This window comes from Linepithema humile, chromosome 5 (genome assembly GCF_040581485.1).
Source record: "Linepithema humile isolate Giens D197 chromosome 5, Lhum_UNIL_v1.0, whole genome shotgun sequence".
Classification (NCBI taxonomy): Eukaryota; Metazoa; Arthropoda; class Insecta; order Hymenoptera; family Formicidae; genus Linepithema; species Linepithema humile.
Genome location: NC_090132.1, coordinates 15,369,653 through 15,393,804, shown reverse-complemented (window position 1 = coordinate 15,393,804; position 24,152 = coordinate 15,369,653). Strand labels below are relative to the sequence as shown.

Here is a 24,152-nt window from a genome sequence, read left to right as displayed (position 1 = left end):
TAAGGAAATTGATTGGTCCATTTCCTTATGCATTTGCTTATGCTTATATATAGACCAATCAATTTCCTTATGCTTATGCGTTATGCTTTATGTAAAAGTCTGTGCTCCGGCCTTTATGCTTTATGCAAAAGTCTGTGCTCCGGCCATAAGATTAAGATTAAGACTAAGGCCGGTATTCATAGTCCGTTCTTATATTTAAGATTGTCTTAAGCACGGACTTATATTCGTTCTCTTCGTCACACATAGATTGTGTCTGACGAAGAGAGCGAATATAAGTTCGTGCTTAAGACGATCTTGAATATAAGAACGGACTATGAATACCGCCCTAAGATTAAGACTAGGGAAGTATAAACGCCCTTATGGCATTCTACGTTATCAACTCTTATGGCCGGAGCACAGACTTTTGCATAAAGCATAACGCATAAGCATAAGGAAATTGATTGGTCCATTTCCTTATGCATTTGCTTATGCTTATATATAGACCAATCAATTTCCTTATGCTTATGCATTACGCATTATGTAAAAGCTTGTGCTCTCGGCTTTAATATTAAGATTAAAACCAAAGCATAAACCGGCCATAAGAATACCGTCCTTAGTTTTGGTACGCGTACTAAACAATCGGTGTAAACCACGGACTAATAGCGTTTTCGAATAAACGGGGTTTGAACGATCTAGGGTTGATCAATCACTATTTTACTATAAATGCAAGTTTTTCATTGGTGGAGAGGTTGCAATGACGTCATTAACCAATCTTGGGTCGTTCAAATCCTGTATAATCGAAAACGCTATAAGGAATAGAGGGACCGAGTCTAAGGGCAGTATTCATAGTCCGTTCTTATATTCAAAATCGTCTTAAGCACGGACTTATATTCGCTCTCTTCGTCAGACACAATCTATGTATGACGAAGAGAGCGAATATAAGTTCGTGCTTAAGACGATCTTGAATATAAAAACGGACTATGAATACCGGCCTAAAGTCCTAGTTTAGGCGAGAGGGGATGGTAATTCAAGCGTGCGGGGGGGACTGCTTCTCGCCATATTGATGTAGCGATTCTCACACAGAGATTCTGTGTCTGTGACATGGTTACACTCGTGTGTGGTGCCACTAGACATAACGAGTGACAAGCGTAAAGAAATTAGGCGGTTTTATTATTGTTGTACTATAAATTTTATAAAATACTTTAACTTTTATTACTCTGAGGCTCTGCATACAGTAGACAAAATATTAGAAATAGCAATAATCATTTAATATTAAAAAGAGAAATTATTTTACATCTAACAAGAGAATAAAATATATTAATTAGTTTTAATTCTTATTTCTTAATTCATGCATTAATTTTTTCTATTCTTTTTATTTTTAAAATAAATAATTCCAATTTCTTATTTCTAATATTTAATAATTATTCCTATTTCTATTTCCTATTTTGTTTATTGTGCGCAGGATCTGACTTTCATTTCTCACACATACGCAAATAGTGAGTTCTATGTGTGGTGATTACTAAACGAATATGGCGGCCCCCTCCCCCGCCGTAAACCATTGAGTAAAAAGAAACAGGAGGGAGCGTTTGGTCGTAAAAGTGCGGACGGAAGTGACTATATAAAGTGGTCGCTCAAGATGGCCGCTCAAGGGCGCCAATATTGAATGACTTGTTATGTTTAATTAGGAAATAATGTACAATTAAAAGAAAATAACTATAATATGCAACAATAATACCAAATTTTAATGGCGTTTTTCATTGGGATTGCACTCGTGCAGTATTTCCATAAGAGCAATGTTAAAATCTAAAATCTAAATTTATATTAAATCCTTCGTCCTTACAAAAATTTATCCATGCATTTCTTTAATCCGGATTTTTCGGAAACTTGTTTGTGAGTGAAAATTATTTAGTAATTATTGTGAATCTACAATTTCACAATACTATACATATGATTATAATCTCCAAAATAAAAATCTCATTATTGTTGATAATACTAACCGATGAAACGTTATTCCATGATTTCGAACTGCTGCTGTTATGGCCCGCGCGCGGTTTATGCTTCGGTCTTAATCTTAATATTAAGAGTTGATAACGTAGAATGCCATAAGGGCGTTTATACTTCCCTAGTCTTAATCTTAATCTTAATCTTAATCTTGGAAAGATCCCATCTTTTAACTTTAGTCCCTAATGTCCTAAGGCCGGGCCAATGAGGTAAGTCTGACGTCCGACGCAGCACGAAACCGCGCGAAATAATGGTTTTCGATTCTTGTAAAATACGAAAATGAGTGATGCTGATTTAATTGAATGTGTCCAACAATTCGATGTTGTTTGGAATAAAAAAAATCCAAATTATAAAAATAAATTAGTGGTGAAGAATAGTTGGAACGCTATTGGAGAAGCGCTAAATTTAAGTGGTAAGTTAGTATGTAGAATCTAACCTCTTAAATTGAAAGAACAAAAACTGTGTAGAAGTGTTTTTATAGTTTTTCTATTACAATTTGTGGTTAGGTTAGGTTAGGTTTTGTTACATTTGCACATGCGTAGTCCGAATTTCCAGGGAAGCATAAACGAGTCCTTAAGATTAAGTTAAGACTAATAGCGTTTTCGATTATACAGGATTTGAACGACCCAGGGTTGATCAATCACTATTTTACTATAAATGCAAGTCTTTCATTGGTGGAGAGGTTGCAATGACGTCATTAACCAACCCTGGGTCGTTCAAATCCTGTATAATCGAAAACGCTATAATAGCGTTTTCGATTATACAGGATTTGAACGTCCCAGGGTTGATCAATCACTATTTTACTATAAATGCAAGTCTTTCATTGGTGGAGAGGTTGCAATGACGTCATTAACCAACCCTGGGTCGTTCAAATCCTGTATAATCGAAAACGCTATAAGATTAAGATCAAGACCAAAGCATAAACCAGCCATTATGCCACAAGCTCTACAGTATACCATTTTGATCGTTTATTTCCATACACTGTTACATAAAAGACTATACACTGCATATTAATGCGTACGGCGTACGGTATGCCGCTTGCCGCTATGCTCGAGCATTCCCTCTCACTTTTAAAAAGTGGTCGCTCAAGATGGCTGCTATGACGTACATCCGTCCGCGGATTTACCTAGTCCTGGCTAGTATATGCTCCCTCCTGTTTCTTTTTACTCAATGCCGTAAACGTGCTGCCCCGGTACAGCTTGTGCTCCGTCTCTCTATTCCTTAGTCCATGGTGTAAACTAAGCCAATAAAGAACAAACTTTATAGTTCCTAAATTCAGTGATATAACTTCGTATAGAGTTATGTTCACGTGTGAGCGAAACTCAGGTATGATTACACGTGTTTGACTGTAAAATCCATCGTGTGGTAATTGTTACTTTTTGAAAAAGTTGTAATTAATTAATTACAATGAAACAAGAAACACATCGACCAGGTACGCTCAAGCAGAGTAATAAACAACACAAAACTGGAAGGCACCGTAGTAAAAGTGTTATTAACAATTTTAAAGGTAAATTGTTCTCACCAATATAAATTACCAAATTTTATTGAAAATTGGTATTGTATTTATTTTATGTATTTTCATTTTTTTTTCTGTATCTCTATAGGTAAACAGAATGTTATCAAAATAACAAAACGTCTTAAAAAAGATCTACAGAAGGATGCTCGTAGAAATCAATTATTACAAATGAGAAAGAAGAAACGCGAGGAAGTATTAGCACAGAAAAGAAGTCTTTCTGGCTCTTCTTCCGCACCTTTCCTTATTTGTGTTATACCTTTGCAAGGTGATATAAATATAAAGAATATTATGTCTGTTATAACTAATGTGGATGAAACTGCTAACGTTGCTACTAGTTCTTGTGGAGTCACACATATTGGGTATGTTGCAAATATAACTTTGTGTAGTGAATATAAATTGAAAACTTTATAATAACTTATCTTTCAATATTACATATATAGCATACCAAGATTGAAACAGCGGTTTTCCATCATTGTACCACCAATAGGTAATGTTTTAGCAACATTAGATGCAGCCAAAGTTGCTACCACAATACTTTTTGTAATTTCTGTCACAAATGAGGAAAATAATGATACAGAAAGAGAAGTTATAGATGATTGGGGCAAGGAAATTCTTATGTCTTGTCTTGCTCAAGGTTTACCCTCTACTATAGTTGCAGTAAACAATATTCAAAAACTTCATGTTAAAGTAAGTAGCCTACTTAAATTTGAAAAGCAAATAATGTGTAAAACTAATTTTGTTCTATTATAATTTGTAAATTTCATAGAATTTGTGGTACTGTATATATTAAATTTTTATTTAATTATTATCTGTGTTTTAAACAATATAGAAACGTCAAGGATATAAGCAGTCTGTGCAACGTATAATTTCAAAGTGGCTTTCTGAAGAAAAAGTGTTTGAATTAGATACATCAACTGATTGTTTGAATGTGTTGCGACGTGCTGGATCACAGAAACAAAGAAATGTATTTTACAAGGACAAAAGGCCACACATTCTGGCTGAAGAATTCTCTTTTGATTGTGATGATGTATGTTGAATTAAATTTTATACTTTATATGAGTATTTTTTATGTATATAAAATATATAAATGTTTTATGTATGTAAAGTATATAAATTTAATAACTATGCAATTTTTGTTTAACCAGGACTCTGTTGACTTTGGAACTTTAACAGTCACTGGATATTTACAAGGTACAACACCATTATCTGTTAATAGTTTGGTTCATATACCAGGTTTGGGAGACTTTCAAATGTCACGCATTGAAGTGCCAGATGATCCATATCCAGTTGAACATACTGAGCGGAAGAAACGTCTATCTGATGACAAAATGGAGATAGAAATGAAAAACTGTACTACAGTCTTTCAAGTTGCAGATCCTGAAAAACAGGTTTCTAATTTCATTATTTTATAATATTGATAACGAATAACTGCAACTGCAAAATATTTTCGAGTAACAAGATAGTATTAAAATTTATATTTTAATCTTAAATATTTTTAATGTAAATTTTAGAGCAAACGCTCTAGAACTGCATATATTTAAAATATGCATGAAAATTTTTAGGAATCTCTCGAAAGTGAACATATCCCTGATCCAATGGATGCCGAACAAACATGGCCCACAGAGGAGGAATTGGCTGAAGCAGCGGCAGTCAATAAAAGTAAAAAAATTGTAAAGATTGTACCAAAAGGTACCTCCGAGTATCAAGCTGCATGGATACCGGACGAAGATGGAGGTATTGCATGTATTTTTTTTTTTAATTTCTTATTTTTCTTCTTTTAAATCAAGTAAGGAAAATAATTTAACTTTATTATGAAAAAAATCTGTCTCTTTTATTAGAAAGCATCGATGCATATTCAGAGAATGAATCCGAAGATATGTCCATGGAAGATGCAAGATCCGAAGCAGACAGTAGTAAAGATCTGGATGACGATGAAGAGTATGAAACTATCACAATATCGGAAGCACCGGTGGATGAGAATCGTTACGATCAAGATATCGATATGCTTGAAGAGAAACAAGCTATAAAAAAATTCAACGGTTAATATAAAATATACATATTGTATTTGTAGCATGTATATTGATTTCTCCATGCTTTTAACACGTTTTTAACAATTGTCCTGTTAACATGTAGAAGCGAAATTGGATGCGCAATTTCCGGATGAAGTGGACACACCTCAGGACGTATTGGCTAAAATAAGATTTCAGAAATATCGAGGCCTCGAATCATTTCGCACCAGTCCATGGGATCCAAAGGAAAATCTTCCCGCCGATTATTCTCGGATAATTGAGTTTGCAGATTACGATCGCAGACGAAAACGTATTTATAAAGAATGCGGAGATATTGATGGCGCTTTGGTATGTATATATTTAAATATTTCTTTTTTTCAACATAAATCTTCCATTAATTATACATTAATTACTTGCGATTTATGATTTCAGCCAGGATGGTACATAAAGCTTCATATCATTCGCGTTAGCAGAGAAACTTTCAAGGCGTTTGCTACGATAGAGAATCAACCGTTAATAGTAATTGGTTTACTACCGTACGAACACAAAATGTCTCTCCTGAATGTTGTGCTAAAGCATAACAATAATTATACTCAGCCGATAAAATCAAAAGAAAAATTGATATTTCAATGCGGTTTCAGACGATTTACAGCATGTCCGATATTCAGTCAACATACAAACAGTACCAAATATAAGGTGAGTTGATACAGTGTCTTTATTTCGCATTTGAAGCATGTTTTATGCAACAATCGAGAAATGTCACATATGCAAATTTATATTTTATCATGATAAATATATCTTTTTGTTTAGTACGAGAGATACTTTCACCCTGATAATACTATCGTGGCGAGTATGTACGCACCAGTTACTTTTACACCGTGTCCAACTCTTTGTTATACTGAAAACAAAAGTGGCAAGCTTGTATGTATTTTATTAATATACATGTATATATATCAGCGCATAAAACCAAGATTTTCATATTAAATTTCAATGATAAAATTATTTTAGGAATTGGTTGCGATCGGAAGTGTATTATCTGCTAATCCGAATAGAATTGTTTTGAAACGTGTCGTTTTAAGTGGACATCCCTATAAGGTGAACAAGAAAACTGTGGTTGTGCGATTCATGTTTTTCCATCGTGAGGATATTGAATGGTTCAAGCCTATCCAATTGCGGACAAAATATGGACGTAGAGGTCATATAAAAGAACCTCTTGGTAAATCATCAATTATTCTTGACTGTTGTAGTTTTATCTCTATTTTCTCCCACGATTTTTAGCATTTTTCATGTATTTTTGTATGTGTTTGATGTATTTATGATTTCTCGTAGGCACGCACGGACATATGAAATGTATTTTCAACGGTCAACTAAAATCGCAGGATACGATTTTTATGAATCTGTACAAACGAATATTCCCGAAATGGACTTACGAACCTTTGCTATTAACGCAACCGTTCTGTCAATCTGAAGTTATGAATGTAGAATAATTTCTATTTTTCTTATTTTCATTCAAGCATCTGTCTAAGTTAACTGGAATGAGCGCATTTTGGAAGATAGATTTATAAATACATGATACGAATCAAACTTCTTCGAATTTTTTTATTTAGGTCCGAATTGTCCATTATCAATTCTCAAACGTTCCTTTCAGTCTCATTCATATTTTCATAGTTCGACTGAAATCATTTTTATTATACATGTAAGTAACAAAAATGCAAATTACCAATAAATTATCTAATCAAAAATGTACAAATATTGCAGGTTCAAATTTTTAAATAGTGAAGAGATTTATATTTGGAATATGTAATATATTTTTCAATTTCTTCTAACACAATTCTATTATTTATTGTAAATAATATTTATATTTAACTTGATGGTTATTGCAGAAAATACTGTAACTTGATTATCAATTTTTACAATAATCATATTATATATTAAATATATATTATATATTAAATTATATAATAATTATGTTAATTGAATAAATCCACATAATCAAGATCCTATATAATTACACGCCCCAACGTCATTGATTTTTTTTATAAATTTCCAAAAATACACATTAGTTACATAACATTGTAATATATTACATAAAATGGAGAAATATCTTGCAAGTGCCAAAACAATTGACATGGCGCAAAATTATGAATTTTTAGAAGTATTTTTTTCCTAAACATTATGTACGTAATGTATGGAAAAATCGCTATTTCATCCCTGAGGCGGCGAGAAAGAGAGACAGAGGAAGAGGGAGAGAGAGTGAGAGAGAGAGAAAGCCGGTCCGATATGACGTAGCCAGGCCAGGCCGATAGCGGAGCCCGGACTTAGGCCGGTCCATCTCGCCCGTTAGATTAGTGCGTTAGCGTCAGCGTGTGAGCGGTTAATAGCACCGAGCACCGTCGCCACAAGCGACCGGTTGGTGGTCGTCTACCGTTGTATCGCGGATCCCCGTCTCATCGTCCCTGTGTCGCACGTACGTCCGGTGCGCCGCCTAATCGGAGCGCAGTACAGCGAGAGAGTGCGCATCGTCCAGTCCCAGGGAGCAGCCGGCTGGCACAACCAACGATGGTCGTGAAAATCTACATATCGGGTATCAGCGGCAACAAGGAAGTGAGTGCAGCCAGCTTACGACGATGATCGCTCGGGCAACGATATCCGCGATATCCGACGTCCACGACGCCTGTCTGACATCGCGCGCGCCAGGCGGTCGTCGTCGTCGTCGCCGTCGTCGCCGCCGCCGCCGCCGCCGCCGTCGCCGTCGCTGTATCAGGTTACAAATACGAACGGCACGCTCTCGCAACTCCGGAGCACTTAATTAATCGGGGATATTGTCATTCGAGATCGTCGGGCAATACGACGCGCGCGTACTGCGCGCTTTTCAATCGGTTCCGCTGGTCGATTCCTCGACGATGGGCGTACGGTTGTCACACCAATTTTGTTAACAGATAGCTACTACAGGTCTCGGACGGGTCTGTTTATTTAGATAAAGTCGGAGTAACAATTGTCGATTCTGTCATACGTATATTAGCTTTATTATGCTAGTAAAATGTTGCATTATGTGACAAAATAAATTTATTCTGTGCGATAATAGGTTTTTTATTCTTAATCCTTAATTATATCGTAATAAATACAATTGTTAAGAAATTGTTAATATTCTTAAATTATTATTGTGTGTTAAGAGATGATAGATAGCTGATAAAAATCAGCTGATTCTATTGCTTACAAGTTTTCCCCTGAAATAATATAAGTTAGGCCAATATCAATTGTTCATGCAAATTTATTTGTATGTGTTTTATATGCTTCTGTATGTTTACAAACGTTTTCAAAGTAAAAATCTGTAATATTAGCTGAAGAGAGTCACATCTGTGACCAAGGCACTTATATGTGGGAGAAAAGCTTATGTGTGTCAAATAGTTGCACTATAAATTAGAGAAACCTTTGAAAATGTTTCATCGCTTGCAAATGTGTTACAGGTAAAGAAAAGACAACAACGTGTCTTGATGATTCTAGATAGCAAAAATGTGGAATATGAGATTATCGATATCACAGAACCAGGCAAGGAGCTAGACAAAGAATTTATGCAAGCTAACAGTAATGCCAGGTCCAACAAGTATCCACTGCCACCACAAATATTTAACGAAGACGATTATTGCGGAGTAATTATTTCTTCCTGCTATTTACATGTTACTCTTATTATGTTTTAGATACAGTAATTTTGAAAATAAGTATGCTGTGCGTATGCAATAAGCGATGAAAAATCATACTGAGGTGAGTCAGAAATTATCCGCAATGTGAGAATTATGTTTCACTTGAAAAAATTGCGGATAATTCCTGACTTACCCTCGTATATTGATTAAAAGTTATTATATAAGTGGTTAAATTTTTCAGGATTATGAAGACTTTGATGTATCAAACGAAATAGATGAACTGGAAAAGTTTCTGAAAGTGACACCAGCAGTCAGTACTGCGGAAATCACTCTCGACTCAAAATCTCAGAGTAATGAAATTCAAGAGAATGGAAATACTTCAAGTCGAGAGGTAACACTATTCTTGTTTCTCTCTCTCTCTCTCTCTCTCTTTCTATATATATATATATATATATATATATATGTGTTTCTATATATATATATATATATATATGTGTTTCTATATATATATATATATATATATATATATATATATATATATATATATTGCTTCTTTGTGAGAAAGAATACAGAAGTGCCAAAATAGAAATAACAATTACTGTAGTCATATTTATTGTGTGACACGTGTCACACAAGCAAGTTATTTTGATACGTACTAATTATACATCTTTCGAAAGGAACTACCATACAATGGTATAAATTAATAACTATCCTTCATCATTTTATATTAACAATATTATTAATTGTATATAAAATTGCTTTAATGTGCCATAAAAATTTTTCTGCACTCATTAACCTGATGACTTTGCGATTAAATTTTATATTGTAACTTATAGTATATTATTACATTGTATTTTACTATTTATATTGTAACTATATAGTACTCTGTACATATATCTAACACTTTTAATCTATCTCTTTCAGCTTTCTGCGGAGAAGGAAGCGGATGCTGTCTCTGACAGGTAATTAACATAGTACAAACAGATTAATATGAGAAATACATTAAAAAATAAAACTTGTAGACTACTTTTTTATTAAAAGTGTTAAATTATCGATTTCTATGTTTATCTGCTTTAGTTTACCAGAAAGAACGACTCTAGAAAGCGAGAATAAAGCATTAGATGATTCTAAACCAACTGAAGTAGATAGCGCGGCAAAAACTGTTACTAGCGATGAAGGTGCTGAAGAGAGTGGCGATAAAAACGAGGAGAAGTCCGACGATCAAGAGAAAGAGGAATAGATACGAGATAAGCCCATGTAAAGCTGGGATATTCCACATGACATCCTTCCTTTTCCACCCACAAGCATATTTTGCAAAGCTACGTTTATTACATTACTAAGGCTGAATGAAGGTACTGCCAAGATAATATTCTGTATTGCGGAAAGTCTGTTGAATGAACAGTACAAGTGACGCATAGAACATACTTTTATAGAATATACTTTGTATTTTAGATCAAACGCGTCTCTTCACCAATGTTTCGCAACAGGTCTGATTAGGTGATATGAGACAATTCCTTCATATCGCTACCTTTGTACATGTCTTCACGTTTGTCCATTATTTTGCATTATTTTACACTGCACTGCACTTAATACATTATAGCAATCCCGATAGTGAAATTGAAGTCATATATTTTTCTTTTATGCGCACGCAACTCTGTTGCCGCGTGCAAAGCGTATAATTATGAATGTAGGATATAGCAACGCACGCATATACACAATATCATTTGAGACATACGGGAATAAATGCATAGATATAAAATTTGTATTATAATCAGATTTTTTTTTATGTTTAAATATAACTGATTGTTATACACATGAGAAAATTTTGATATTTATATTGTACTGTACTCTTTAATCAAACGTACACGCAGTATTAAGGATAGTTTTGTCTTATGGAACTTCTTATATTTGAATATTTTATTGCGTTAAGATAATCAAACAGTCTTTCCAAATGCGCTATAAAAAAGTTATCGATTTCTTCAAGTTATTATATATTGTATGTATTAGAATTTTAGAATTAAGGAAGAAACAAAAAAAAAAAAGAGATTCCTACAATTTTTATAAATCAATTATAAATATCTTATTTGCGGTATAAGAGCAACTAATCGTTCTCGGTTCTTGTTAACAAAATTATACGCATCAGTGGTGTATATGACTCACGGCATGACATAATTTCATTGATATATGTGTATATGATTCATGCTTATTCAACACAATCCAGCCCTCAGAATCTTTTGTTGATTTCGAAACTTGAAAAGAATTCTATTTACAAAAGAACAAAAATTTAAGACTTATGTTGTTTTGTCTATAAATTATATTGTAATATATAAAAGTTTATAAAAAAAATTCTCACAACTGCTGCTATTGGGACAAGCACAATAAATTTTTGCTAATATATGAGAGATCTTTCGTTCACACAAAACAAACGGAACACGCGATAAAAAAAGTTTACTCGTGTAATCTCTATTGTTTTTCAAAATAATTTATTCTAAAATAATACGGTAATGGCAGTTGGAACAATTGAGAGGCCTATAAATTATTCTTCCACTTACTTTAATCATAATACTTTCTTCCTCTATTATGCTGCGAAAAAGTAATATGTTGCGAGACGATTAATATTAAATCTTTCATCGCTTATCTTTCTCTCTATTGTTTAAACGATACTATTATAAAAAATTAAGCTTTACGCATTCGCTACAAATTGCTTTGTTATACAACAAATAAATAAAATAAAACATTATTTTTGCTATTATAATTCTATTCTTCAAAATATGTTAAATCTGTGATTGATATTGCGTGTATTGCATATAATATATTGCCGCAATCGAGGTAGGACAGCAACGGTAAAGCTTTATTCATATTAACAACATGTCTTTTTTTATCACAAAGGTGGGGAGGTTTAGTAACAATAAAGATCGGACATTAATATTAAAATAAATTTTAACATATTGTATTAGAGATACATAATCATCAGATATAACAATATTTACAAAGATAATATTCATTATATATTATTATATATGTATATGTATATATATGATCGCAGCGATCATTGTTACATAAATACAAGAATTTACTAATAAATACAATGATTAAAGTTTAAAACTCAATTTGTATATCCTTAAAAAAAAATCTCAGATATATATTTCTAATTATCACAAAATAATAAATATTACACAAGACTTATATATAAATGGTGTTAATAGATGTTTTGGGGAAATTGAGTAATTCTACTTCATTGCTCAAAAAGGTAAATACATCATACAGCATAGATATGATAATCAAATGAATAAAAACTGTTTCTTTCAAAAGTAGTACAAAAATATATATAAAATAATTGTAATTTTGCAAGTGTGTGTTATCATAATTATTTACTTATTTAAATAATGAACGAATAATAACAGTAAGTTTGTAAATGATTACAATCCCAGTAAACACAAATTTTGATATCGGATGCGATATATTTATTAAATATAGTATTTTGACAATTTAGATTATGGGAATCAAAAATTTATTTACGTAGTGGCAATGTTGGTACTTATATTTTTTGCTGTAATTTTGTTATAATTACTCGAATGATATTCAGTTTGATTTATAACTGAATTCAATAGGTATGTGGCTATTGTCAATTATTGAAATATGTACATAATTGTGATAACACACACATTACACAGATAATTACAATTTGTGTATATCTTTTCCTGGCATATAATATCTAAAAATATTTCTTTTACATTTTCCCAAACGTTACAGTTGTCAATGTAATGTGATCTACAAATTGTTATAACATATACTTTTATTTAGGTTGACTAAATTTGATCAATTCAATTGTGTGAGATTTAACGATATAAATACTATGTAATTCCTCAACTATCTTTCGCTTGTACATTTGGTATCTCCAATATGACACGAGCACAGCCTGAAAACAATAATTATCAATATGTTTTTTGTAATATACATTTGGAATAAGTATATGTAAAAGTATTTGTTTGTGTGAACAGAATTTTTTATAAAGAAAAATTATGATAATATTTGTGAAGAATCTTTACATTTTTAATTAATAAAAGTACTGTTTTTTTATCGTACATTGAAATTTCAAAGTGTACTAATTATATTAAGAAATTCTAATTATTTAGCAATATGCAGAACATTCAAACATATTGAAAAATCTTTTATAGATAAAGTTTTTAATGAATTTTGAACTAACTTTCTAAAAGAGATTTTCATTGCTTGTAATAAAGATGAAATAAATTTTTTAATTAAGTTTCGAAGTATTAGAAATAAATACATGAATTTAGCAAATTACAAAATATGTTAATGCACAATTATCAATCTAAGATAAAACTATATTCTATCATAATGGTAACAAAAATCTAACGGTACACGATTGTACTAAAAAATGTATAATTTCTCTAAACATAATAAAAAAATATAAAAAAATATAAAAATAAAACATAGCCCATTTTTGAAGTTGCGTTTATTTTATTTATATTAGTTTTTATATTAAGTGAATCACTGTGCACATATACTGTATTTATCAGTATTACACATTAATACAATTGTTTATTAAGCAAACTTGTTGCTAATACGAAAAACGTTAAACAATTACCAACGTAATTAAACTACGATTTAACTTATAATTTAAACAGTAGTAGCTATATAGACATTTCATTTTCAATAACAGGAATTTACATCACATAAATTGTTGGTCTTACTGTAATGTTACTGTAATTATTGAATGCAGCTTTTTCATAGGCACGTTATAAGGCAAATAGTTTAATAAGAATGTCTTAGGCAATGAAAATATTTCAAGAATTTATTTTATTTTATTACTTTTGACACATATTTTTCTTTTCTTTAAAACAAGCACTATTGAAATTTGGTAACGTTTAGTAACTCCAATGTATACATATAATAATTAGAAAATTTACTCATTAAAAACCAGGCAAATATATTGTTTTTATATTTCTATTTAAAACTTGCTACATGTAAAAGCTGCATAGTCCATTTAACGGGTGTGTAAGTAAACTTTTTGCTCATATAAAAAATTTGTAAAGTTCTACATAATGTTTCTCCAATTAATTATTGAGCATAAATTGTATTTTAATTTCATAGATTACGTGTGTATGTTATACATAAAATAGTTAGTCCTTGTTGTATATATATCATTCTTTTTTCTTAACTGACATTAATAAACAGTTAAAACTATCTCTCTTATCGCGTCAAATTATTTGTTTGGCATTAAGTGGCATTAAATAAATAAATTGCACATATTATGTGTTCTTTTCATTCATTCTCTTTATATGAAACAAAGCATGTTATAAGGCTTGTCCATGTAAAACTATAGTAAATAACATTTGTACCTATTTCGACTAAAATGTGCTAATTAAAATGTATAACAAATATCAGTGTATACAAATATTTCATTAAAAATTACGTATAAAATGCAATCATCAAGAATGAATAGAAATTATTAGATTTAGAAAAAAATATTGACATAAAAGTTTCGAATCCTAAGTTTTCTCTTTTTTTACATATATATAGTATCTCTCCCTAAGTTTCAAAAAAACAAGCATTAATTGCAACTAAATTATTGTAATATTATATATTCCAGAGTATTGTATAATACGTATGTTTTAATAAATCACATTTCATATTATGCTTGTGTAGATATTTATGTTTATGCTATGTGAACAAATTGAATTCTCACACATAAAATACATACATTAATATATGTTACACAATATTGTAACATACAACAAAGTATTCATTTTTTTGAAAAACACTTCAATCAACTTGTACAGTAACTTTTAATGCTATTTCAACCATGTACATAAAATGAATGCCCGAAAACTATACAGGTACTGTTAATATTATGCTCTGTTATGTAACTTAGGATTCATCATTACGTATTAATCTTATCTCTCATATATGAGATTTATAGAAAATTTATAGATAAAAATTCATGTATAGTACAATTGAAATTCAGATCTAAAAAAAAGAAGAATAATGCTATATGAAGAACTTAAAAATATTATATATAATATTTTTTAATTAATGTATGCTGTAATTAACTTACAGTCATCTTTTTTTTCTATTTATATATCTAGCTAGGAATATTATACACATATGATAATGTGGACTTAAAAAACCTGACATTATATATGCACCATACACAATACTTAATGTCAGTTAAGATGCTCATTTTTCACATAAATTTAATATAAATAAGTTTAATGGCATAAATTCAATGACTTAGAATTAATTTAAGAATAAATTACGAAATAATAAATAAGAAATGACAATTTTGAAAAGACGAAATGTCAAGCTCGTAAGTATTTGTCTATCAAATTATTTATTTCTTTTTACTAGGACGGTGATTTTATGTACCTGTATTTAAAAGATGTGTATATGTATGTATATATGCAATGCCAGAACTAATAGAGATTATTGTATATGACACTTAATCTATTTTAATGCACTATATTTTATGTAAATACTTGGTATAGCACACATAAAACTCACAATGTATCTACAGTGTCTACTGCAAATACACAAGAGCATTAGAAAAATTCAATGAAAATTGTAATCTACTCAAAGAGGTATCATTGTAAAAATATCAGTTATTGTATCGGTATTCAATTAATTTTAAGTTGCATTTAAACAAATATATCACTTACAGTCTTATCATATATAGAGAAAATCAAAAGAATGCTTACTGTTAGTAGATTTGGCGCTCGAAATAAATTTATAATTCAAAATTTATATTATGTATTACATTTATAATTTTGATGTATTACACAATCCATTCTATTACCATTTCATTTTTGTAATTTTTTGGCACCAAGTACTGTCTTCATAAATTCCATCGAAAGTTATAAAACTTTCAAAGCTAATATCTTTGCATGCTACAAAGATAATATAATCAAGATTTACTTATACTGAGCTAATCTAAAAATAATGGCAGTAAAATTCTTTTATTTAAAAGATAAATGTATAGTGACTGTTTTGACAATACTTGAATCATTATTAAACGTAATACAAAATATTTTTTAATTAATTTAATTATTTAGCATGTAAACATTCTTAATTGATTTTCTCTTGATTTCATTATGCATTATATTTGTCTCCTAACATATTATGCAGTAGTGAAATGTAATTAATCCGTACCAAAGTATTTTTGTCCAAAATGATTTGGCGCAACAGTATGGATCTCTGACGTTAAAATCTTCATCTGTAAAGAGAAATAAGAGTTTTATTTAAAAAATAAAATATATATTATCTACTAAATATGTTTAATTGTATATTAATATCATGCAAATGCAGTATATAAGAACCTTAGGAAAGGCAGTGACTAGAGATTTGGCTGCAATTGGTGTACAAAACAGATTTGATAAAATAATATTTTCTTCAAGCACATTGTGTTCTTTCAGCACAGCTATGGCTTTTATAACAGTATTTCCTGTACCTATGTGCACAGTAAATATAAAATATATTATAATTATTTCTACTCAGTGCCAAATACTTTATTATTAGAATACAAATGTTCTCAAAGACTTACTCATTATTGGATACATTAACAAGACTTTTCTCTCAGATATATCATCAGGAAATTTTGCATAAACTACTTTAGCTTCATGCGTGTCTGCATCACTTTCTACTAATATCTTACCAATTCTGATACTACGACAACAATCTCTGAGACCCTACAAAAATATTCCATAAAAATTAATAAACCTGTTCACCTAAAAAATTATTTACACGATCACGATATATTATGAGTATTAATTTAAATTAATACCTGTTCCATAGCCTCTCCACTTCTTACTATAGATACACCACAATTTCCTTTCTGATACTTTAAACCTTTGTATTTGGCACCAGTTGGAGTTGTTACTATACATTTTGTAAAAGGTAATTGATTCAAACTCTCTTCAATAACTAACCTGATCTACAACATTTTAAAGAAAATCATGATAACTTCCGTTTTTCATAAACAGAAAGTAAATATAAATCTAATTAGAACGTAACTAGCAATCAATATACTTTTTCCTGAACATCTATTAAATAATATAAAATAAAACATATCTTACCAAACGATCAGCATAAAACTTGAAATCACTCCTTGTGGTATTCCTATAAAATGAGGTATGCCTATTAAGATTACTGCTATTTTTAATAATCTATCAATCTACAGAATCTTTAATCTAATGCATGTAAAAAAGTTTAATAAGAAAAAATATCTACAATCCTTTTTGAGAAACATTAGAATTAAAACAAAGTTGAGATATATTTTACTTTTGGTTATGTTTTAAAGCGTAAATGATTGTTTCTTGAAATATAGCATCGCTATACTTACTTATCTCGCAAAATGGTTTGCAACTCTTTCACCTGGTTGTTGCATGGCAGAATCTTCAGATTTGTACCATACTCTTCTATCTCGTAGTTATCATTCAGCAGCTTCGTTGTGGTATCCGTGCTTCCCATGACGAATATGTTGTATCACGTATCACTGATAACACTGACAAAATAATTCCGAATAATCGAGTTGAATGATCAAGATTATTTTACCATTTGCAAATCACCCGAAATCATCTGCATATGATAGCAAATGAGCTAAATATGAAGGCTTATTCAGCTAGATTTATATAATCATATAAAAATGTAAATTAAAAAACCGACCAATCATATGTCTAATGTAAAATGCGCCTTAGTGTTACATTCTGCATCTTAAACACGTGATTGGTTGATTTTCTGTGAACATGCGTTATACAGTTTTGCAGATTTGTCCATATGCACCTTAACTGGAAGTCTCTAGATCTCGAATCGAAGTGCCGACTTCAGTCGTGACTGTACTCAGTGTTGCTAGACGAGACGCTTTTTTTCACGAACGCACTTGAGAATCGGCCTCAACGGTGTACTAATTGAGAAAAAAAGAGGGCACTTGTAGACCTTTCTATTAAAAAATTATTAGAAAATTTTGTTTATCGTTAAAAAGTGATAAAAAGTAATAAAATAATAATAAATTAAACGCATGTAAATATTATGTTTATTTTTATAATAATAAAATAATTAATAATATTAATAAAAAATAAGCTAAAAAAGGAAAGGATGTTTAAATAATTGTTAATAACATTTTAATAACAATAAAATATTTTATTTGGCAGAATTATTTTCCCGCTTTGCAAGAACTTCTTTAATAATATTGGTGCACTTTGATCGAGCCAGTGAAAGATCTTGCACGATTGAAGAATCTATACAAATGTCTTTTAACAAAGGAACTAAGTGATCTGCGGTATAAAGAGCAACGTTATGTTCAGAATAAAAAATGCTAATTTAATTTTGGCTCGTTTAACGTTTTCAATATGAGAATTTTTGGAATCTTGGCTTTGGCTTTGACTTATTTGAGAATTACTGTCACAATTTTTAATATGTTTAGCCCTTTGTGAATGTCGTATTAAATCTGATTTACAGCATCTAATGGTAATATTGCACAAGTTACAAATTGCCTTATTTTCCGTAGGATGAGGAGCCAGCCATCCTTTAAATAAATCGTCAGCTAACCAAGAATTTTGAAAATTTTTAATATGCGTCTTTTTAATGGCTCCTTTTGAACTATCCATATTTCGCGTAACAAAAAATACATAGAAATATATATATGATATAAATATTATCATTTTTTACATGTACTCACCTAACTTTCTCCTGTAGCCTATCAAACGTCTAACTTTTCGCGCCAGCACCCAACACTATAAGCGGTATACACCGCTGGATTCATAGCTGCAGCGTTGCGCATGCGCGAGAAAAAGCGTCTAGCAACACTGAAACACACCTCTGCCCTGCTGATATTTGAACGAACTCTTATATATCATGTACTCCTATTAACTATCTTTCAAAGTCCGGCTAAAATGGAGCGTTTCGGGCCGTTTCAACGGATAACCTTACTCTCTCTAGATGCTTATTTTCGCTTCTAGGCTACTTTCGACAGTGTTATGTTCCTCGTGAAATTCTTAAATAATTCATAGGTCTTTTTTAAGGTTTTTTTTATTATAAAATTAAAGAAAAAAAATCTTAAAAAAGACCTATGAATTATTTAAGAATTACACAAGGAACATAACACTGTCGAAAGTAGCCTAGAAGCGAAAATAAGCATCTAATCTCTCTAGATGCCTATTTTAAATAATAAAATATTAATACTTGGCGTTTTAAATTTTACAATAAAAAAAATATCTTAAAAAAGACCTATGAATTATTTAAGAATTACACGAGGAACATAACACTGTCGAAAGTAGCCTAGAAGCGAAAATAAGCATCTAATCTTTCTAGGTGCCTATTTTAAATAATAAAATATTAATACTTGGCATTTTGAATTTTTCAATAAAAAAAAAAATCTTACAAAAGACCTATGAATTATTTAAGAATTACACGAGGAACATAACACTGTCGAAAATAGCCTAGAAGCGAAAATAAGCATCTAGAGAGACTAGAATTATAAATTATCTAGAGAGAGTAAGATTATCTGTTGAAACGGCCCGAAACGCTCCATTTTAGCCGGACTTTGAAAGATAGTTAATAGTAGTACATGATGAAAATAAGCATCTAGTCTCTCTAGATGCTTATTTTCGCTTCTAGGCTACTTTCGACAGTGTTATGTTCCTCGTGTAATTCTTAAATAATTCATAGGTCTTTTTTAAGATTTTTTTTTTATTGTAAAATTCAAAATGCCAAGTATTAATATTTTATTATTTAAAATAGGCATCTAGAGAGATTAGATGCTTATTTTTGCTTCTAGGCTACTTTCGACAGTGTTATGTTCCTCGTGTAATTCTTAAATAATTCATAGGTCTTTTTTAAGATTTTTTTTCTTTAATTTTACAATAAAAAAAACCTTAAAAAAGACCTATGAATTATTTAAGAATTACACGAGAAACATAACACTGTCGAAAGTAGCCTAGAAGCGAAAATAAGCATCTAGAGAGACTAGAATTATGAATTATCTAGAAAGAGTAAGGTTATCTGTTGAAACGGCCCGAAACGCTCCATTTTAGCCGGACTTTGAAAGATAGTTAATAGGAGTACATGATGAAAATAAGCATCTAGTCTCTCTAGATGCTTATTTTCGCTTCTAGGCTACTTTCGACAGTGTTATGTTCCTCGTGTAATTCTTAAATAATTCATAGGTCTTTTTTAAGGTTTTTTTTTTATTGTAAAATTTAAAATGCCAAGTATTAATATTTTATTATTTAAAAAACCTTAAAAAGACCTATGAATTATTTAAGAATTTCACGAGGAACATAACACTGTCGAAAGTAGCCTAGAAGCGAAAATAAGCATCTAGAGAGAGTAAGGTTATCCGTTGAAACGGCCCGAAACGCTCCATTTTAGCCGGAATAATTCATAGGTCTTTTTAAGGTTTTTTAAATAATAAAATATTAATACTTGGCATTTTGAATTTTACAATAAAAAAAACCTTAAAAAAGACCTATGAATTATTTAAGAATTTTACGAGGAACATAACACTGTCGAAAGTAGCCTAGAAGCGAAAAAAGCATCTAGAGAGAGTAAGGTTATCCGTTAAAACGGCCCGAAACGCTCCATTTTAGCCGGACTTTGAAAGATAGTTAATAGGAGTACATGATGATATAAGAGTTCGTTCAAATATCAGCAGGGCAGAGGTGTGTTTCAGTGTTGCTAGACGGGACGCTTTTTCTCGCGCATGCGCAGCGCTGCAGCTATGAATCCAGCGGTGTATACGGCTTATAGTGTTGGGTGCTGGCGCGAAAAGTTAGACGTTTGACAGGCTACAGGAGAAAGTTAGGTGAGTACATGTAAAAAATGATAATATTTATATCATATATATATTTCTATGTATTTTTTGTTACGCGAAATATGGATAGTTCAAAAGGAGCCATTAAAAAGACGCATATTAAAAATTTTCAAAATTCTTGGTTAGCTGACGATTTATTTAAAGGATGGCTGGCTCCTCATCCTACGGAAAATAAGGCAATTTGTAACTTGTGCAATATTACCATTAGATGCTGTAAATCAGATTTAATACGACATTCACAAAGGGCTAAACATATTAAAAATTGTGACAGTAATTCTCAAATAAGTCAAAGCCAAAGCCAAGATTCCAAAAATTCTCATATTGAAAACGTTAAACGAGCCAAAATTAAATTAGCATTTTTTATTCTGAACATAACGTTGCTCTTTATACCGCAGATCACTTAGTTCCTTTGTTAAAAGACATTTGTATAGATTCTTCAATCGTGCAAGATCTTTCACTGGCTCGATCAAAGTGCACCAATATTATTAAAGAAGTTCTTGCAAAGCGGGAAAATAATTCTGCCAAATAAAATATTTTATTGTTATTAAAATGTTATTAACAATTATTTAAACATCCTTTCCTTTTTTAGCTTATTTTTTATTAATATTATTAATTATTTTATTATTATAAAAATAAACATAATATTTACATGCGTTTAATTTATTATTATTTTATTACTTTTTATCACTTTTTAACGATAAACAAAATTTTCTAATAATTTTTTAATAGAAGGGTCTACAAGTGCTCTTTTTTTTCCTCAATTAGTACACCGTTGAGGCCGATTCTCAAGTGCGTTCGTGAAAAAAAGCGTCCCGTCTAGCAACACTGACTGTACTATGGCGATCGCAGAATCGCATTCGAGAATGGCTTCGCATTTTTCGCGGTAATTATCGCAGAAAAAATGTTGCATACGGAAAATTATCGCGAGTGTTTGTCGCAAAGTAGTGTATGTTAATCGAAACACGCTAAGTACCATATATAGTTGCTGTGATTGTGATTTCGGTGTGACGATGCGTTTCGGCGTGTGTATCGCTCGGAATTCTCTGTGTCGCCGGTGCATCGAAAGTATATAATTCATATGCCGAATTTATATGCTTTGTAACATGTCAATGTTATATAACTAGTTGTGCTTGTTATATTTTTTATAATAATTACTATTTTGGTCATTTTTAACATTTATTACAATGTTCAGATATTTTTTTAATCATAGTGAAGTTTGCTCCAATCTTTTGGATTCTTCGAGAATCGCAATTTCTCATTTCGATAGATATCGAAGGTAGTACTAGCAGTAGCAGTACGACGTCGCGGCGATCGCACATTGTATTAACAGATTTGTATTTTCGCGCTGATTGAGAATCTCGCGTATGCCGATTAGTACGAAAGTTTGTCATAAAAGTAGTTAATGTACGCGCATTTGTCGTAATGTATTCAATGTGGAATCTTATTTCGGTATAAACAATCCGTTTCGGAATCACAGTGACGGTGTGTCTATAGTGTCGTGTGAAATTTGTGTTTTTTTTTTGTGTAGATTAGGTTATTTTGCAACGGTGCATCGAAAATGCGACAAGAATATTGTCAAGTACGTACATGCTTTGTTGTATAATTAGCTCTGTTAATTATATTTTTTGTAATAATTTGCTACCATCTAACATTTATAACATTATTTCGAATTTTTTTCCATGGTAATTATTACAAAGTTGGCTGGATCTTAATGCTTCATGAATTATAATTTTATTTTTTGATCAAAACGAAAGTAATTACAATACCCGTCGCGATATCGGATGGTTTTGTCGGTGATCGCGCAGCCATATTGGAATCGCTTCGCGTTTTTCATAATTATCATAATTATAAACAATCTCGCACGTAAAAGTTATCGTAAATTTATGTTGTAAAATATTGAACATTTATACATTAAATATTATGTAAGATTATTATTAATTTAGTTTGAGAGAATCTTAAATGTAAAAAATGATTGCAAATGTCTTTCATATTCATTTGTTGCAACGTGTATATTTAATTTTCGTTACTATAATTTCAGCATCAACAGTGCCTTCATTTGGAACCGTTCGAAGTTCTCTTTGTATACGATCTTTATATAAACCCGACTTTTTAAAAAATTAATTTTTAATACAGAAAATTACAGTATTTTGTTTGTAACTGTTTATAGTAACAATAATTTTATTTGTAGTTTAACCATTAAGAAAATACAACCATTTGAAAGAAATAATTTTCACTTGACTATAAGATAAAATAAATTTGCCTTATCAATAACCTTGACTCAGAATCGTTTGTAATTGTTTGTAGTGAGTTGCACCGTTTAAAAATTATAATTGTAAAAATAATCGTAATTTTTAAATGGTGCAACTACAAACGAGAACAAAATTAGTGCAAACAACTACAAACGATTCTAAATCAAAGTATTAGCAGATTTGTTTTAATTTATAGTCAAGTGACAATTATTTTTTCAAATAGCTGTATTTCTTTTTATTATTAAACCACAAATGAAATTATTGTTACTCTAAACAATTATAAACAAAATAATAACACTACCTTTCTGTATTAAAAAATAATTTCTTTTAAACAATCGGGTTTTAAGGTTCACAAAGGTTACTTTGCGTCTTCTTACCAAAAGAAATCAAAAGAATACAAAGGACACCAAGATGCAGCAGGTGTATAACGAGTCATCACCAGGTATGTACATATTTTTGTTTTGTAATTAATATGCCGATTATTGTAATTTGTTGTTTCGACCATTTTTAATATCAAATATGTCGAAAATAATTTATTTCGTTACTTTTTTCAATTGTTTCAATACTTCATAAATTGCTCTAACACTTTTTAATAGATTTTGAATTGCAATCAACCACGAAAAGCGAATTCAAATCGCGAACTTGTTACTGTTTAAGCATGAATCTTGCGAAAAATTATCAATGTTTATTGCAACGCATGAAATACCATACGCTTATTACGATTTCGATCGATTATTTGCTTCTGGAATGCCTGGCATCGATAAAAATTTTTTTTATAAATTTTACGTCACTATTTTCTTGCAATACAAAAATGCAATTGATATACTTATAATTATATTTATGTGCACATTTCATAATTAGCTGCATCGATATCATTTTTCACATTTTTATTACTCAAAAATATTTTTAATATCGTCGTTGAGAATTTGA

The 24,152-nt window shown here is 30.7% G+C and overlaps 3 protein-coding genes across 5 annotated transcripts; 2 read left to right on the top strand and 1 right to left on the bottom strand.

Annotated features, from left to right (window-relative positions):
- Nucleotides 1-3,202: 3,202 nt before the first annotated feature.
- Nucleotides 3,203-8,111, top strand: Tsr1 (Tsr1 ribosome assembly factor). Its single transcript, XM_012359012.2, has 12 exons — nt 3,203-3,487; nt 3,585-3,855; nt 3,937-4,183; nt 4,326-4,523; nt 4,642-4,884; nt 5,059-5,230; nt 5,335-5,535; nt 5,630-5,853; nt 5,938-6,201; nt 6,316-6,426; nt 6,514-6,721; nt 6,835-8,111. Exons 1-12 carry the CDS (start codon nt 3,388-3,390, stop codon nt 6,990-6,992), a joined length of 2,397 nt encoding a protein of 798 aa, XP_012214435.2. The 5' UTR covers nt 3,203-3,387; the 3' UTR covers nt 6,993-8,111.
- On the top strand, nt 7,977-14,354 carry LOC105667293 (SH3 domain-binding glutamic acid-rich protein homolog). 3 transcript variants are annotated; one of them, XR_001099901.2, is made up of 6 exons: nt 7,977-8,109; nt 8,973-9,155; nt 9,388-9,537; nt 10,071-10,108; nt 10,224-10,498; nt 10,599-14,354. XR_001099901.2 is itself a non-coding variant. In XM_012359009.2 (5 exons), the coding sequence occupies exons 1-5, from the start codon at nt 8,065-8,067 to the stop codon at nt 10,384-10,386; spliced, it is 579 nt and encodes a 192-aa protein (XP_012214432.1). In that variant the 5' UTR covers nt 7,977-8,064; the 3' UTR covers nt 10,387-14,354. The 3 variants fall into 3 exon arrangements, 2 of the variants coding, with proteins under 2 accessions (XP_012214432.1, XP_012214434.1); XM_012359009.2 differs by having other exon boundaries at nt 10,224-14,354; XM_012359011.2 differs by lacking the exon at nt 7,977-8,109 and adding an exon at nt 8,175-8,468 and having other exon boundaries at nt 10,224-14,354.
- Nucleotides 12,925-17,783, bottom strand: kri (krishah). The gene is made up of 7 exons (XM_012359002.2): nt 17,506-17,783; nt 17,240-17,282; nt 16,948-17,097; nt 16,708-16,852; nt 16,484-16,614; nt 16,317-16,380; nt 12,925-13,065 (listed from the first exon to the last, which is right to left on the bottom strand). The coding sequence occupies exons 1-7, from the start codon at nt 17,631-17,633 to the stop codon at nt 13,013-13,015; spliced, it is 714 nt and encodes a 237-aa protein (XP_012214425.1). The 5' UTR covers nt 17,634-17,783; the 3' UTR covers nt 12,925-13,012.
- Between the last annotated feature and the right edge of the window lie 6,369 nt (nt 17,784-24,152).